This window comes from Schistocerca gregaria, chromosome 7 (genome assembly GCF_023897955.1).
Source record: "Schistocerca gregaria isolate iqSchGreg1 chromosome 7, iqSchGreg1.2, whole genome shotgun sequence".
NCBI lineage: Eukaryota > Metazoa > Arthropoda > Insecta > Orthoptera > Acrididae > Schistocerca > Schistocerca gregaria.
The window spans coordinates 126,644,595-126,663,797 of NC_064926.1; the positions used below are offsets into that span (position 1 = coordinate 126,644,595).

General features: G+C 41.6%; 1 protein-coding gene across 2 annotated transcripts in view; it reads left to right on the forward strand.

The window, feature by feature from the left end:
- Window positions 1–15,377, forward strand: part of LOC126281361 (semaphorin-2A-like) — a 2,101,799-nt gene extending 2,086,422 nt beyond the window's left edge. For both annotated transcript variants that reach the window (XM_049980274.1, XM_049980273.1), the window contains 2 exons: window positions 9,754–9,997; window positions 14,516–15,377. In XM_049980274.1, the coding sequence (XP_049836231.1) occupies window positions 9,754–9,997; window positions 14,516–14,596 (325 nt within the window). In that variant the 3' untranslated portion in view covers window positions 14,597–15,377. The remainder of the gene's footprint in view (window positions 1–9,753; window positions 9,998–14,515) is intronic.
- Window positions 15,378–19,203: the final 3,826 nt, after the last annotated feature.

A 19,203-nucleotide genomic window follows, 5' to 3' on the forward strand; every position in this document is an offset into this window, starting at 1 on the left:
CCTGGAGAGTGGTGTGCTGACCCCACGCCCCTCCTATCCGCATCCTCAACTGAGGATGACACGGCGGTCGGATGGTCCCGGTAGTGAGTGAGTGGACATGTAGTTATGTACTGTCAGCGAATTACATAAAAACATATCAGGAATTACCACAGATATACTACAAGAAACACTCAGGAATGTAGACAAACAAAAACTTCGAGGAAGTGCCGAAAAGTAATGCTTTCTAATTTTGTGTTCTGTTCTCAATTCCGGTTAAGGTATTACATTTCATGCATATTACTCGTTGCATGCATTTTACTCGTTCGGTTTTTCCCCTACGCTGACGCAGGTAACAGCCTCCTACTGGTACAGCGCTCCGACCTATAGCGTGTAACATGGCGGTGTGTAACGTAACCACGTAGGTGCGTGGCAAACAGCTTGCTGTAACCGAGTGTCCAAGCGCAGAAAACGTTCGTTCACACTTGGAGCAAGCTCACTTTTAGCATGACAGTGCCAGAGCACACACAAGCGCTGTGACGTCTACAGCAATCCGACGTCTTGGGTTCATTGTTGTTGATCATGCTTGATCATCTCTTTTCAAAACTTAAAGAACATTTCAGAGGACTTTACTCTCAACCCTGCTGTTTCCGCGTAATGCCCCGATGCAGCTGGCATCACTAATCCCTTTCCTTTCTAACCCCCTCCACCTTCAATTGTAAACATATTTGTCCGTTGCTGACATAGAAGACCGCAAACGTTCTTTCCTTCCCGTATGGGCAAGCAGTGCAGTGACTAGAGTACATGTAAAGCTCACTGGGAGAGGGTAAATGCTAGCTACAATGAAGTCGATAATTCGATTCTAATAGTGGCATTTTAATTTGATATCCCCCACAACTGACAAAATTTACAAAACAATGTGAATTTCTTCGTCCACCCACACACTCCTGAGAAGGGCACAGAAACAATTTGAAATTACGCGCCCCTATTACCGGCAGCTACGTTGATAAATACTCGGCACGTCGCAAGGATAACTACCAGATCAATAATATTTGGTAAGTTGGTGGAAGTGTTAAGCGTTACTGAAAATCTCGCTTCTGAGCACACAAAGAGCTCTAACCGCAGAACTCTGCACGTAACACGCGTTGGTGCAGTACTGCGATACAGACCGTATATCTCCCTTCGAAGACGATGGCCAAGACGCCGTCTCCAAGTCCGTACTGCTCGATGGCTGAAAGCGAAATCCACTCACTCCACAATTCTCCCGTCTCCCACGGGTACGAAAACGCGGTGGAAGAATACTCAGTTTCGGCCAATGTCGAACGCTCGGTCATTGTCAAAATCCATCCACTGAGATCTACCCGATGACCGAGTAGTTCATAACGCCCCTAGACAAACGAAATTCCCGTCTTCGTCTCGTGTTCCCAGCACAGGTGGCTCCGGGTGTCGGGCTACCCCCAAAAGCGCCGTATTGTCCCGCGTTTCCTGTGACCGCTACCGGCCGACCACGGCGGCCTGGCGAACTACGGCCAGCTGCAGACTTTATGTTCCATAATTCTCAACTTCCGACACTTTTCATCAACACTTTAAGTTAATCATGCAGACATGCAGGGAATCCTGCTCGGGAGTTGGTCATATTTATCATAATAAATAGAGTCATGATCTGATGCCTTTGCCAATCCCCGTTATTATTAATAATAATGTTGGTAAGGTAACGTGTGACTGCCCATGTCCTGGCACCTTGCATGGCTAAGAACTGTTTTAGTGGAATGTGATAGCTTTGATACACATGTTCCTAAGGACCACTGTTCATTGTTTTATACAGAATGGCCATAATATATCAGGCACACGAAATATACTGCCTGAAAAATAAGCATCCTAAAAGGGACTAGGAACCGAAACGGATCATTATAGGTTGAGAGGGTATGTGACGTTGTTGCTCTGATTATAACATTGAGTGAAACTTACAAAAAAACAAATTAGTATTTGCCCACCTATCAAGTTCACGTTGTAACTCATCTCGCGTGCATGCATACACTGATTTAAGTGGTACGGGTAACAGAACACTATCTTAGCTACTCGTCAGGCAAGCTGTTCCACAACTGTTGTAACTAGTTCTTGATATCGTGGATACTGACACTGTGAAATAGCTGCCGTCCGAGCTGATGTCACACGTGTTTTGTCGGGACAGATCTGGGGAACTTGCGGTCTTGTGTGTACCTCAGCATCACAAAGACAGTTCTTAGACACTTGTGCCATGAGCGAGCGAGCTTTGTCGTATTGACAAATGTCAACGCGATACTATCCCCACACCACAACGCCATGAGTAGCAGCACTGTGCCTCTCCAAAGTATTGCAAGAATGGGACCTCTCTCCAGGCCGCCGCCATACCCGCCAGCGATGGCCATCCAAAGTAGAGCAGAACTGCCAACACAGTGAGACGCCATCGGTTCCGGCAAGGTCTTCCATGTTTTGCTCTTCCTTCTTGGTTGCTGCCCAGACTGGAGTACATTACCCGTTTTTCCCTGTAGTTTGTACATCTGTTCATGAGGAATTCAAACATTTTGTACCGCTTTCTTTTGTCAAATGCTTTTCGTAGTTCAATCAGTCTTGTGAGAAGTCTTGAGTTTTCCGAAATGTTATTTCTGTTATCCGTTGTAACTGCATCTGTGATCCCTTATCTTTCGTAAAGCAAAACTGAAATTCACGTAATAGATCTAAAAGTTTTTGTTCTGTTTATGGTTGAGAAGCAAAGAAACAATGCTTTGTTTTCCACCGGTCTTAATTATTAAGTGGGTTTGGCAGGTTAGACCCATCATCAGGTAGCAACCGGCTAGTTTACATAACCTCGAAAACTCCTCCATTCCGCTGTACACAAGAGTTTCGTAATTACCTCCGAGGTTTCAGAAGACGAATGCCCGAAAACTACAAGACAAACAGAAAATATGTCGCACATCAAAGTTATAGAACACTTTTCCAAGTTCCGATATGTAATACGCCCCGTGGTAAAGTTGCAGGGCTTGCGACAAGGGACCAGTGCGCCAGAACATATGATAAATCAGCTGCTCCAAATGGTCGCAACGAGTTAGATTGCGCCTGCAGGCATGCAACCCAACGAACAGATTTCCAAACCGGGCCGCTATATTTGCGCTTTACTTAGCGGAATTGCACCCACGTGCTCTTCCTCCCTGACTGATGTTGTCTGCGTCACAGACGGTGCTCATACTGATTTAAAACTTGGGGAGATATTCTGTCCATGTAACCATGATACATGTGATTTGTCTGCGTCTCTTGTAATTTCCACGCAGTTCTGAAATCCCGGGGTACTTATCAACAACTCTGTATTATTCAAGTAAGGAAATTGAATCCCAGAGCTGGCAAGCTGATTGTTTGAAAGTTCCGTCTTTGTCTGCCACTGGATCACATATTTCAATAATCCTTTTTCTTGACACCCATCCTCTGTAGACCGCATACTACGTCCAGAGAGGCGGGTTCATATCCAAGTTTGGGTTTATCGTAATTTTTGAGTATCGTTTTATGAAAACACTAGCACAAGTGCTTCTTCGACGTGGACTGTATCTCTCTTCCCCTTCTCCCCCCTCATATATCTCTCTCTCTCTCTCTCTCTCTCTCTCTCTCTCTCTCTCTCTCTCTCTCTCTCCTTTCCTCTTTCCCCTAGCCGTATTTCAGATATTACGCTGTCCTTAAAGGCCTCCTTGTCGCCAGGGCGATGGATATTTACCTCCCTATATTACACGGGGGGAAGACATGCGTGGAAATATGATACATACAGGGTGGCCCATCTGAAGTTTCGGATGAGATTATCTTGAAAATGAATGAAAAAATTGGTGCCCATTTTATATCGATTTGATGCAACTTTCTCGGACCATTCTAAATAAATCGGAGTTCGTCCCCAACTTTCGTTTTTCTCGATTTCAGCGCCATCTGTCAATGGTTTGAAAAAATGTTTCAGACAAAAATTGATTACTATCATATGGAGAATCCGAATCTGCAATAACAAATGGGTGTTTCCATTTAAAATTTAAAAGTTGTCCCCCTACCCACCCAAGGGGGTGGTGGCTGGAGTCACGTGTAGTGTCATTTCATCTCCTTCTTTGAGCTTACGAACTTGTCTTACGCACTATTTTTACCCGATTTGTAGTTTTCGAAATAATCTCATCCTAAACTTGAGATGGAACACGCGGCAGAAGGAAAGAGATTTGTTTCAGCTGTTCGTATGCGTTCTGCTAAGGAACCACAAAAAAAAATTAAAGCACAAAACCTTTATGTTTTTTATTTTAAACAACGTCACCCGTCCTTTAACATAGGGTGAATTTGAACTTCACCGGAAAAGATTAGGAAGTTCTCAGGGAAAGTTTTCTAAGTTTCTTTATTGTACAAGGGACACATCTTCACCGGTGGATCATTACAAACTAATTGTGTTTCATTTGATTGCTTACCTCCATTTGTCTTTTTCCCGTATTTGATTGGAAAATATTCGTGGTACTCAGCAAATGGTACCGCAGATGCCGACCGCGTATGCTGTATCTCTTATTTGTTTCATTCACACACAATACCTGCTGCTGGCCACAGTAACGCCACCTTCCTCTCAGTGCTCTGGTTTGCTTTCGGTACTGCTCGGTTCTGTCCTGGGTTTTTGTTTCCGGCAGTATTAGTTACACGTTTACATTGATAGACAACGGGCTGGATTCGTTTACTGATGAAGAATTGGACAATTTGCATATCATGTATCGGTTCAGTGAATGCAGTGGAAGAACGTGACTGCGACATTATCACGAGCTATTCCTGCAGCGACATCAAAGATTATGTATTTCATCTGAGGGCTTTTGCAGAGTCCGTGTTTCTTGGTGTACGTTTTGATGACTGCATTTCACATGATCCTTCGCTGTTATGAAGGTATTTCCACCGAAGCGAAGGTAAGTGGGGTTACTGCGTAGATCATAATTACATTACTGCTCAGTAGCGATGCACCGGAGACCACGTGAACTTCATACCAAAATACTCAGAAAGAATCTCTGAAAAAGTTCCGATAATTTTCCGCTGGATTTGGGCTTCTCCATGTACGACAAAAGCAGTGGATAGTTTCTGACCCCGTATCAGGCATCGAAGCTGACTGCGTGAGATTTCTTTCATTTGTCTGCATTTGCATTTCACATTTCAAATACCATCACCTATTCGTGACTCCATGACTCTAAAATGCTGGTACTGATGCATCCAGTCTCCTATTGTAGCGTAAATGAAGCCTATAGTTTGTATGATAACATCGAGCTAAGTTGCTCAGTTGTAAAGGCACTGGAGCTATATTTATATTTAAGATTTCCTCAGTTTTTCTAAATCAGTGAAAGAAAATTCACCACTTCCCGTTCGTAATGGGCATAGTTTTAGCTCTTCTTTTTCTCCATATCTGAAACCATTTTCAATGGTCCCACTGTCGTCGGGAAGTTAGATTACAATCTCCCTATATTCCACATGAACTCACTGAAGAGGACTGTGATAAACTAAGTGGAAATGCGACTTATAGAAATCGAGTGCATTTTAGACATTATAGTATCTGCAGGTACATCTACATAAATACTCTGAAAGCCACCATTCGGTGCATGGCGGAGGGTACCTTATATCACTGCCAGTCTTCCCTTCCTATTCTACTCACAAATGGAACGAGGGGAAAACGATTGTCTGTATGCATCCATACGCGGCCTAATTTCTCTTGTCTTCACGGTCCTAACGTGAAATGTACGTTGGCGACAGTGTAAGCTTTCTAATGTCAGCCGCAACTGCAGATTCATTTTTTCAGTAGTGATTCAAGGAAAGAACGTCGGCTTCCCACTAGGGATTCCTATTTGAGTTCACGGAGCATTTCCATAATACTCATGTACAATTCGAACCTATCGTTATTATGCAGGAGACGCCGCTGACTTGGTTCGATGTATTCCTATAATCAGACCAGGTGGGGATCAAAAATACCCGGACGGTACTCACGAATGGGCTGCACTAATGTTCAAATGTTGTCTCCTTTCTAGACAAGGTACACTACAATTCTACAAATAACCAGAAATCGACCATTCGTCTTCGCTATATCCAACATTACGTGCTCATTCCACTTGATATCGCTTTTCAGCATTATGCCTCGATCGTATGACGTGACCATGTCAAACGGCACACAACTAATGGTACCTTATTCGAATATTACAGGGTTGTTTTTCCAACTCATCTGCATTAACCTGCATTCTTCTAGAAACTTGCTGGCAGATTAAAATTGTGTGCCGGACCGAGACTCGAACTCCGGACCTTTGCCTTTCGCGGGCAAGTGCTTAATATCCTTTCTTCCAGGAGTGCTAGTTCTGCAAGGTTTGCAGGAGAACTTCTGTGAAGTTTGGAAGGTAGGAGACGAGGTACTGGCGGAATTAAAGTTGCGAGGACGGGGCGTCAGTCGTGCTTGAGTAGCTCAGTTGGTAGAGCACTTGCCCGCGAAAGGCAAAGTCTCGAGTTAGAGTCTCGGTCCGGCACACAGTTTTAATCGGCCAGGAAGTTTCATATCAGCGCACACTCCGCTGCAGAGTGAAAAATCCATTCATGCACCAGATGTATATCGTTTCAAATAAGGGGACTGCCTAGACTCGTCATCGCCTATTTCGTTCAGATTTGTGGTGTATGCAAAACCGACCAGAAACGTGAGGGAGTGGGAGCATCAGGTGACCAAACGTTAAGAAAGAATAGCATTTGTAGCGAGAGTCAGACAAGGCATGAGTCAGATACACTATGTGATCAAAAGTCTCCGGACACACGCAAAAACTTAAGTTTTTCATATTAGGTGCATTGTGCTGCCAGTTTCTGCTAAGTACTCCATATTAGTAGCCATTAGACATCGTGGAAGAGCTTACGGGGGCGCTCCGCGGAACTCACGGCTTCGAACGTGGTCAGGTGACTGGGTGTCACGAGTGTCACACGTCTGTACGCGAGATTTCCAAACTTCTAAACATCCCTAGGTCCAGTGTTTCCGATGTGATAGTAAACTGTAAACGTGAAGCGTACATGCCGACCTCGTCTGTTGGCTGACAGAGACCGCCGATAGTCGTAATTTTTAATAGTTGGACGTCGATCCAGACCATCACACAGGAATTTCAAACTGCATCTGGATTCACTGCAAGTGCTATGATAGTTAGGCGGGAGATGTGAAAACTTGGATTTGATGGTCGAGCGGCTGCTGATAAGCCACACACCACGCCGGTAAATGCCAAGCGACGCCTCGCTTGGTGTAAGGAGCGTAAACGTTGCACGATTCAACAGTGGAAAAACGTAGAGTGGAGTGACGAATCACGGTGCGCAATGTGGCCATCCCATGGCAGATTGTGGGTATAGCGAATGCCCAGTGTACGTCGTGTGCCAGCGTGTGTACTGCGAACAGTGTCGGAGGCGGTGGTGCAGCTGTGTGGTCGTGATTTTCATGGAGGGGGCTCGCACCCCTTGTTTTACGCGGCACTATCACAGCACAGGTCTACATTGATGTTTCAAGCATTTTCTTGCTTCCCATTGTTGAAAAGCAATTCGGTGATTGCTATTGCGTCTTTCAAGACGATCGGGCACCTGTTCATAATGCACGGCCTGTATCGGAGTTGTTACAGTTCAATAACATCCCTGTAATGTACTGGCCTGAAAAGGAAAGCTAAAGGGTAGTTAGGAATTGCAACTAAAGTTCCAAGATAGGACTGCAATTTAAGTGGACAGGACTTCGTATTCCTTTAGTTTGATTTTGACCTTCGAGTACACTCCGGCAGCTGCACGCGAACAGAGACAGATACAGGTAAAATCAGCCCGTTGACCATGTGATTATGGAGTTCATTCGCTTGTTAGCTCTCCAGTACATTTCATGCCTTTTATGAAAATATTAATAAATGCAAAATGTTCGGCATTGTTTCGGTTTATTTTCAGTGCATGTAACGTGAAAATTGAAAATAAAATTGAGCAGAGGGACTCGACCCCACGACCTTCGGATTACAGTTCTACCCTCTTCCTGCTGTAACAACCGCTGCCTGGAAACTACGTTAACATAAATGGCTTATGCTTCACCCGACCCACTATTTTTTTCAAAATCGCTTGGCCATCTGAAGCTCCCACTTTTGTCTATTTCTAAATCGTCCTCTATCTTCCTACAGTGACTTAACGACAACACTTCCCCTTACGCTACAGCGTCATAAGCAAACAGTCGCAGACTGATGCTGACTATTTCCAGAGAGAGAGAGAGAGAGAGAGAGAGAGAGAGCGAGAGCTGTTCTACCACACATCCTTACGGCAATAGGGCCAGCCCGGCGATATTCTTGTCTCTGATGAATACTCACGCTGTCCAGGACAGCGTCGTAAACGGCCGGCCGCTGTGGCCGAGCGGTTCTAGGCGCTTCAGTCCGGAACCACGCGGCTGCTACTGACGTAGTTTCGAATCCTCCTTCGGGCATGGATGTGTGTGATGTCCTTACGTCAGTTACGTTTACATAGTTCTAATTGTAGAGGACTAATGACCTCAGATGTTAAGTCCCATAGTGTTTAGAGCCATTTGAACAATTTTTTAACGTCGTAAGCTATATTACCTAAGAAGTCTTTTAGCCACTCACAAATACGAGAAACATTTCCTTTAGCTCGGGCTTCCGTTAACAGTCAATGTGGCACACTTTGTCAAAAGCTTTTCTGAAATTTAGCGATATGGAACCTGCCTTTACCCTTTCATTCTCGGCTCTTACGATTTTGTGGGAGAATTGGCCATGCTGAGCTTCGCACAATGTTTTCCAAATTGGTGCTGATTCATGGACCGAAACTCTTCCGTATCAAGGCAATTTATTATATTCGAAGTGAGAATAAGCTGAAGAATTTTGAGGGACACCTATGTTAACAATATCAGTCTGTAATTTTTCTTCTCCGTTCTGTTACCATTCTTACATGCAGGAGTCACCTGGGCTTTCTTGCAGTGGCTTATAAGTGTACTCCGGGAGAGAGGTGATGTATGAATTTAGTGTACGTTCTGCTAAGAAACCAAAAAGAAAACTGAAGGTTTCAATAGAGATCTCTGCAAAAGCTACTGCAGTACTCTCTGACTGCATGTGCTAGGCTACTAAGCATTCCATTAAGCAATAGTCTGCTGAACACTCTCGCTGTGATTTTCTTTGAAACTTCCTGGCAGATTAAAAATGTGTGCCGGACCAAGACTCGAACTCGGGACCTTTGCCTTTCGCGGGCAAGTGCTCTACCAACTGAGCTACCCAAGCGCGACTCAGGCCTCGTCCTCACAGCTTTACTTCCGCCAGTACCTCGTCTCCTACGTTCCAAACTTTACAGAAGATCTCTCTGCCAGGAAGTTTCACATCTGCGCACACTCCGCTGCAGAATAAAAATCTCATTCTGGAAACTTCCCCCAGGATGTGGCTAAGCCATGTCTCCGCAATATCCTTTCTTTCAGGAGTGCTAGTTCTGCAAGGTTCGCAGGCGAGCTTCTGTAAAGTGTGGAAGATAGGAGACGAGGTAGTGGCAGAAGTAAAGCTTTGAGGACGGGCTGTGAGTCGTGCTTGGGTAGCGCAGGTGGTAGAGCACTTGCCCGCAAAAGGTAAAGGCCCTGAGTTCGAGTCTCTTTCCGGCACACAGTTTTAATCTGCCAGAGAGTTTTGTCCTACAGCTTGTTGTGGTGGCTGAGAAACCTGACACCCACAGGGAGTTATAAGGGCACAGGCTCCTGCGAGCTGAAGTGAAGTGAAGGTACTGTATGTGCCGCAGGCCCGAGAAGTACATCGAGACGTCGGAGCACGGCCTGGTGATCATCGCGGTGACGGAGGCGGACGCCGGCCGCTACGACTGCTGGCTGGGCGGCGCGCTGCTCTGCTCCTACAACGTCACCGTCGACACCCACCGCTGCTCGCCGCCCGGCAAGTCGCACGACTACCAGAAGATCTACTCCGACTGGTGCCACGAGTTCGAGAAGTACAAGACCGCCATGAAGTCCTGGGAGCGCAAGCAGGCGGTACGTTGCCACGCTCAGCTTCACCGGAGTCGCTATTCTTGAGGCCTTCAGCACCAAGACTTCTTTGATTACGTTCTCTGTGCTAGTCCACCCTGTACACGACTCATCATATCTGATGCGTCACCCTCTTTATTTTTGTGTTCAGCCTTGACCTATCTTTACAATACGTAGCTGCGATTCTCACCTCCAGTACCAGACAAACAGTAATGTTATACCTCATGAAGTGTCCGGTGCCACAGGGTGGTAAATAAGTGCGGTTGCAGAATTCACACGAATGTGCATATGCAAAACGTTCGTTAAAAATGGTATTGCAAATTTTGGCTCTCACGTAAGTCTGAGGGGATGCTTTCCACGCTTGGGGAATTAGTACACTGTTCCACACCGGCGCATTAATTATAGTTTTTGAATTAATATTCATGAGTGCAGTTTATGCTAGGGAACAAAAATCAGGCGAATATTGTGGCAAAATCAGTTTTTCACGACACAGTTCTATCACTATTTATTGGCGTCCAAACAATGAAATTAGCACTGGTGAGACTGTTCACAGTTTTAATTTAATAATAATTTGACTCCGAGCCTCCAATGGGAGTAATGTAGGCTGCTATAAACGACAATTACTCTATTAATTCGAACAGGACCACAAGTCACACGGCACCTCTTTGTTGTAACAGTTTTGGCCCTAAATTACAGATCGCCACATGTTCACTTACGATGATGTATACCTCTTAATTCGCACTCACACAAACAATCGTAGCCTTTCCAGTTCACTAAATATAAATGACCCCATGGGCCTCCCTCAAGTGGGGCTGGCTCGTCACCCACCCTCCGAAACGACTGACCAAGCACTGACCCCTGGGCAAGATGGCCGCTCGCTTATATAGGCTCGGATGTCTAACCCCTGTTTATGCAAGTACCAGTCTCACCAGTGAAGGTTACAAATTTTGATACATACATCACTCGACAGGAATAAGTACACCATCGGAACCACGCTAAAAAGTACATCTTATCTACTATTTTACATTAATTTCTAGGATTATTCTACCGCCCATAAATCAAGTTTTAGATTCTGCAAAAAATCGCCACTTGGCGCAATTTTTTTTGTTGACATCTGTGCTGCAAAGTTTTAACATAGAACTACATATAGCACCGTTTTTAGACGTAATCTATAGTTATCTGCTCAAAATCTTCATATCTATATTAATTAATTAATTATGGGCGATAAATGTTAATAATAATTTGCAAACAATGAAAACTATTGCAAGTTAAGTGTGTAGTATAACTTAACTTGTTTAAAATACGTGTGATGCCACAAAAAATATTATATAGTGCCGTTCTTTTACGTCATGAATTTTCTATTGATTTTTATATACAATTTTGCCTCAAACTTTGTTTATTGCTCTCGATGGTCTTAATTATTTATGGATCTTAACATATGACTACGGCACACGATCCGCTATGACGAAACGTTTTTAATGAGTGCTCGCACATCCCTGAAAGTTGTTAATTATTATTTTCATTAATCTTTCAGTATTCCTGATGTTAACCGATTTTGAGGTCACTATAACTGTTACGTCTCGTGACTTGAAATAAAGATCGATCTCTCACAAGCTGCATATTGCTGACCACAATCCACTGACGCATCGCTGTTCACCGTAAGTTACATAGTTTTAGCGTAATGCGCGAAAAACCAAACGATGCCCCAAGATGCGGGCCACGTGGCCTCCCGGCAGCAGAGACATCACACCGACCGTTGCAAATCTCGCACAGGTGCGCCACGCGCTTCCGCGAATCACGCACCATGCCACGCGCTCGCTCTCCACAAAGCAATCCTTGCATACTAGACCTATCCATCTAGTAACGGGATTTGTACCGTCACACCTGTCAACCTACTCATTCTTTTACTCATATTATGCCACTAATTAACTCTCTCCTCATTTCGATTCAGAACAGTTTCATTATTTACTTCACCAACTCATATGTAATAAGTAATTTGTATTCAGTTACTACCATTTGGATTTGATAAAGAAGAAATTGTTAATGTTATGGTTTCTAGATTGGTACCTTCAGCATCAGTATGCTCCAAGGAGACGGTGCACACTCGAATTTCAAGAGGGCGTTTTGCATCACATTCAAGAGAAATCGTCAACCAATACACAAGCTATGTCTTTGGCTGTTAATTAGTGGATCTGTAACACAAGCGATGTACTTGATCAAGCCTGATCAATTACTTGTAAAAGAAGAAGCGTTAGCAACATGTTTTCAAAGGGTTGTAGCACGGAAACGCTGCGTTTTACGACATTGGTTTCAATTCAAAATATTATCTACTTACTCTTTTCTACATAGATGTTTGCAACGGGAATTTACGAACACGTTGTATAGCTATGGGAGCAGTTAGTAGGAGTCTGGCGTGTTAGAGAATTAATTTAAGCTCGTCATCTTGCTGTTAATTCGTGGGATGGGTCTTCCTGAGAGGCATGTTTAGAAGCCACACTACCATCCTGAACGAGAAGAGGGTAAAAAGACTGACCCATGAATATATTCAACCCATATACCGTCCGACAGGGTGGCAAAGTCGATATGTCACACCATGTTGCGGATTAAATCAGATAAGATTACTCTACTGTACTTACAGCATGAACGTTTAGGAAGACAGTAACTCAACTTATAGACCGCAGACATGTATAGTAATATGCGACTTGGGAACGCAATGTTTTAACGTCGTCGCTGAGGCGATAAGTGAAACAAGGCAGACAGATAAATTACAGCTCGAGGAGTATGGAGATGAATACAGTTTATGTGGGAAATGGAGAGACAGCTGGGAACCTTCAGATACATGAAGCACAGTTGGTCATGAAAAAATTAACTTCTTAAGCAGTTCAAAGTATTTACTTGTTGAAGTGAGCGGCGCTGACTCACTGCCCTTTGACTCGTCGCGACGAATAACTAACGGTGATCAGTGCATTTGCTTTTATCGTGAAATCTAACTTGAATTCTACGATTGGCTTGCGTCTCACAAACTCTCAAAAATCTAAAAATTTATTTCTCCTTGGATATTCGACAAGACAGAATGTTGTAGCGTCATTGCCAAATTCCATATGGGGAGGTGAACGTCAAATGGAATTATGCTACTTCCCAAGTGTCCTAAACTCGACCTTTCTTCCAACAAAAATACTAATTCAGAATTTGTGACACCGTACTAGATCAAAACACTGGCTCCAATAATATATCAAAACCGTGAGTGCCTGTAATTGCATCAAAGTGAAGTGCTTAACACACGATTGATGTGCTATGCATCGAATAATGAGATCTCTGATTATAATACATATTCAGAAGCAAATCTCGTGGCGAATGAACGCTTAGCATCTTAATGATGATGACCTTAAAGAAAAGTTTCACCTTTTCCTAAGAGCAAAACGTGGAAATGAATTCCCTTGAAAAAGGAAACGTTCGTGGTCGTCTCTCAGACTGCCAGTGCCGGCAGCCAAAAATGTCTCACATGTTTATTGCCAGAAGACACCACACGGCTAGATGAGACGGAGCTTAATTTCATAAACACAAAGACAATGGTGCACAACGCTTTGGTGAGTAGGTGAGGTTAGGGGAAAAGTCGAACAGGAGCCCTGAAAACTGTGTGGTGAACGATACAATATCAATAAGTACTGCTCTTAATGAGTATTAAAGTCACCAGAGCTCCCTTCGGCACTACCCAAATAACATATTGATCGATTACTGAATGCCTAACGCGTATAAAATCAAAGCACGGTGGAGCAGGTTCTGAGCAGTACACTTCTTTACCTTTTGAATTACCGTTCCAGGTGTGATTTATTTCACTACAAACAGAGACACATTTCGACTTTTATAGTATCATGGTTACATAATTTCCACATCACCATAAATATCATGCACTGACAGTTCAGATCTATGCAGCTGCTCAAAAAATTCACCTCCATGGGGCTTGGGTTACGTTCCACAATAAACAGCGAACCCCTTGACTCAAAGCAAGATTTTCTTTTATTTCCAAAACTTAAAGCCAACATTCCAGGACTTCACTTTGACAGATATGAAACGGTGAAAACGGAGGCGAAGTGACGGTACCAACGAATTGGTATCTGGTTGTGAGAAGTATGTTCGCGCTAGGGTAACTACGGTCAGAAATCATTACTTAGACAGGAAGAATAAGGATGTAGAATGTCAATAAACATTGTTTTATTTAAAAAGCCGGAAGAGTTTACACATAAAAATTATGGGACACTACTTTTCAGCTCACTCTCGTGTTTTTTCTGTGATTCATCAAATTTTATTTCTGATTCTTTCAGGTCTTCTTTCACTGCACAGATCAATTATATATTTTCTGTTTTACCTTTACTGGTTGTTTTGAAGAATTTTTGTTTATTTATTCTGTTTGTGTAACATGATGTTCGTGTATAACATGACCATTATGACAAGTGATAACTGACGACATTTGTGTGATTTGAATTACATGTATTTTTAATCGCAAATTTCATCTTTTATCCACAGCAATGTATCACAGGGCAGAATGACAGTAATCAGAACCTGCACACAAATGAGATATATCCGAGGAGTCCGCTGGTGAGGTAACTCCCAGTGATAGAGGGCGGCGCAGTCTCCAGAGAGAGCTGATCTGATCTGATCGGCAATTTTACTCATCACTGCAATAATACAAAAAGTGAAAAAGTGACAATTGTGGACTGTTTGCTGGAGGATGTGGGAGTGTTTCACAAGTGAACTGTATGTTTGTGTAGCTCTACATGTTCCACGAACGTGTCGAGCGAATGGACGACTTAAAATTGTTATTTTCATTACAACTCTGTGCTTAGGTATGAATCAAGGACAGCCTGCTCTGATGCTTCGGAGTAAATCTGTGATATTCAGTGTCAAGCTCTGACACTGTGATATAACGAACTTTTGTGAGACATTAAAGTGTGCCTGAAGAAAGAATGGACACAATTTTGTACTGCTTGTGTAGAAGGAACAAGCAAATGTCTTATTTTATTTCGAAAGGAAGGACCACTTCACATTAGAAATGTTCGACCCAGCAATAAGTGCTAAATAACGTAAAATCTCTTTCATCCTCTTCTCCTCCTTAAAATTTCATCATCCATAAGCAAATTCCATATATATTTCTATTCCACTTTTTCTATTTCCAGCTTTCGTCGCATTCTGCTGAATATCAGAATCATAGATAACCTATTTCATAGCAATAACATTTACTTTCTTATACTGAAAAGTTACTTCTTACAAATAATAAAAGTTGTTTCAAACTACCTTTCATTTACCAGTGACAAGAAAATGAAAGAAACTGTACATATCTATGTATAAAAACTTTGTACATATGATAATAAAGTTAGTAACAACGTTCTGTAGTTTGACATTCGTCGATTGTGGAAAAAAAATTAATTGTGATACCGAAAACGTTAGCTCTGGGGTTGTTAACTACCTTTTATATTTATTTACTTCTTTTTTCCACATTAGGCTACAGAATCTCTGAAAGTTTGTCGGGGACTAAACCCATGGTTTCAATAATACTGCAAATTTATTGTCATAGTTCCAAGTTTACTGATGCTTCATAGAAAAGTACACTGATGATGCTGATTTGGGATTTTTTTGTACAACAAATTAAGCAGGTTTGTTTAAATTCTGTATGTACTTTTTGTTCACACCTGTTAATGTTATATTGATATGGTAATGAAACTATTTTGAAGAAACGAACGTTGTGGTCAGAGTAACAGACAATTTTTTAAGATTCTTGGATTTATCTTTTGATAAAAGAGTTCACAGTATCTTGTGGGCCACACTTTTATCACATTGTCCAGTATTTAACGAGAACTGCTTTTCCTCTGATGTTGTCTGTATGTTTATCGAGATTCATTTTCTACTGCTCCAGAGTGCCTTTGAATTACACCACTGTGTAGAAGTGTATTCCTGAAATTTTAATATAATCCTTTATAGTACATTATCCTACTAGAATATTCCATTCGCGAGAGTTACCATAACCTTGCAGTTTCTAAGAAAACTTCCGTAATGATACCTCAGCTCCTGCACTTGTACTTTAGCGTACATTTTCTTTCGTGCAACCAATGTCCACTGCTATTACAGCACTGACACTGGCGCTTTTTTAATTTGATTTACAATGAAAGACAAACTGATTTTCACATATTTTGTAGGAATATTTCGTATTAAAACATTACGTTTGATACGTTTCTAGACTGCTGTTATCAGGAGTAAGAGACTCGGGGTAAGAGTACTAACGATGTTACAGGCACTAAAGGGGCTTCCTCAGTATACTGTTTGACAAAGACCCACAACCATAAGTATTTCAGCCGTTTCGTTTGCATGTTGTAATTTTTCCCAGAAAAATGATATTAATTCTGAAATTCCATTCTAAATTTATATTTGACCTCATTTATCACAAGTCTCTTACTTTTCGGTTCATGGATATTTTAATATTGCAATATTAACTACATTTGGATTCCTTGATTTGAACTTCAGTAATATGTCCACTCCAAATTTGATTACTTATATCAATAATATGAACAACTGTTAATTCCTAACAGTGGAGGTTTGTTTTTCATTTGTTCTAGCGAAGTAACACAAATATGGGATTGAAGTGAAGAGGTCATTAGTGGCGCAATATTCTGAGATCCAACTGTAAAGAGATTCTAATTGTTGTGTCTGTGTCTGTGACACAAATACAGATCTAAAATATGTCCAAAATTTCGCTTCAGAAAATAAGGATTGTTGCACAAGAAATTACCGATAATCCTCTGACTTTATCGCTGAGTTTTTGAACAATTTTGTTTGTAGTCACAATATTGAAAGGCAATACATAAAGTACCAGTTTCGAATGAATCTGATTTTTAAATGTATACATACATACATATTTTAATCACAACAGTATTATGGCTCATTCTTACTGTTTCGTATCAGCTAAACATGGTACACTATTCTGAATGCACTTGCTTGAGACACACATTCCATTAAATTAATTTTAATTTCATTTTATTTGCTATGTTGTTTTTCATCTAGTTGATATGACAAACAATGGTAAATGACACCATAAAGGAATTTATACTACAATCGTATCTGTTATTTCTATATGTAAAATGGATCACTCTTAAAGTGACTACACACACACACACACACACACACACACACACATATATATATATATATATATATATATATATATATATATATATATATATATATGAATGAGTGCATCCACTGATAAAACATAAAGTGTTCTTGGAAAGGAAAGTATATGATGGAAAAGAGTGCCTTTAGTGATAGATAATGTGAATAGTTGTATCCACAGCCACTTGGTAATAAACATTACTGATTACAGGTGAGTACAGTTATCTTAAAATCTATATTTACCACATTATCTGCCATCAAAAGCACTGTTATATCCATCAGGTATTTCTGTTTTGACATTTACTCATCTATAAATTTTATGGATAATTGTTGTTCATCTTTCTGGACACACTTTATATTTTGACAGCACATTCTCTGCAATGCAATAAGTCTCATAAAGAGTACTGAATTTAACATGCAGCAAGAGCAATAAAGAGTGACAAGATTAAAATCTTAATTAGAAATTATTTCATTTGTGTGTGAAATAGTAGGGAACAGATGTAATCATATGGGTGGATTTACAATGTGGGAGATGAGAGCAAAAGATGAGAGAAAAAGCTGAAATGACTGGGGAAAACAGAGAATGAGTGGAGTACAAATAATGAGGGAGAAGCTTCAAATGATGTCAGTGACCACAAAAATAATAGAAAATGGTGTGGACGAAGAAATGAGGATTTGTTTCTGTGCTGGACAAGAGAAATGCGCAATATTAGTCCTAGTTCTCTTATACATATAACCCAGTGAGAACTAATGAACAGTTACAAGGAAAGAAAATGGTGTGCAAATAAGATGATAAATAAACAATAGCATGGTTCATTCTAACTATTTAGTCTCCTGCACCCCTTGTGAGTCTTAGGTCCGCAAAACCCACCCTTTTTGTGTACCATGTTACAAACAATACCGTTTGAAAGATGTTAATTGTGCCAGCGTTTCACTCAAAGGTGCTACACTACTGAATTCTTCCTGCAGATGCGTATTGGAGATGTTGATGTATTAAACACAATTTACAATTCATAAAATATCGTCAGTCAAGTGTATGTGTAGGTGAAAAGTTTGAATCAAGGCAGCATCCTTTTTGTTACATTGAACATCAATGTCTTTTCTTAGTCAGGCGCAACTCATTACAGCACACATCGCTTTTTAGTCTACACCATTCCAATATCTCCCAACCGAATAGCAATGCACACCATTCTCAGCACGTGTTAAACTCCAGAACCCAACGATGGGGCACGTTACTGAATGTGGAATGCTAGCACTTATGTGTTTTTGGTTACTTAGCCACCTCCCTCAATGGTTCTACTGACTCTGAGAAAAGGGATGATGCAATACACTATTTTCAGAACCATAAATCCTATTTTTAAATCTTGTGGTGTTTGAGTTTGTATTACAGTTTCAGTCATCAGCCGACTTAAATGCAAAATAGATCTGGTGCATGCATAGTGATTGTAACTGATTGTAACGTGAAAACTGCAATGTATTAGGCTCTTAGCCTAAAATTTACACAAACCTGTGATTGTGACTTCTGGTTCATTTGGTGCCAGATACACCATGTACATTTTAACGCGTGAACTTATGCGAGTGAATCCTGTAAACATGTTAAGTTGAGTATTTTGCTGCTTGGTACAACTGGCGGGGATAGCTGCCTGCTGTAGGCCATATTCTTAAATTTCTTGAATTTCAAGCAGTTTGTTTGAAGCAAATGTCTTCAGATTAGCTTGCCGTGCTGAATACCTGTTCGATTTTCAGTGATCCATTCAAGCCGAGGTGAACATGTGGGTAGCAGTATCCATTCATAAATTTCATCTGTGATTGTAAATGGCCTAATATATTTGTTCCCCCCTACCTCCCCCCCCCCTCTCTCTCTCTCTCTCTCTCTCTCTCTCTCTCTATGTGTGTGTGTGTGTGTGTGTGTGTGTGTGTGTGTGTGTGTGTGTGTGTGTGTGTGTGTTAAAAAGCAAGACAACCGTTTTGTAGATTTCATTATGAGTGTCGTAACTAATCATGAATTTGTGAACATGTGCACCACTGGTATTGGTGAAATACCTTGTCCA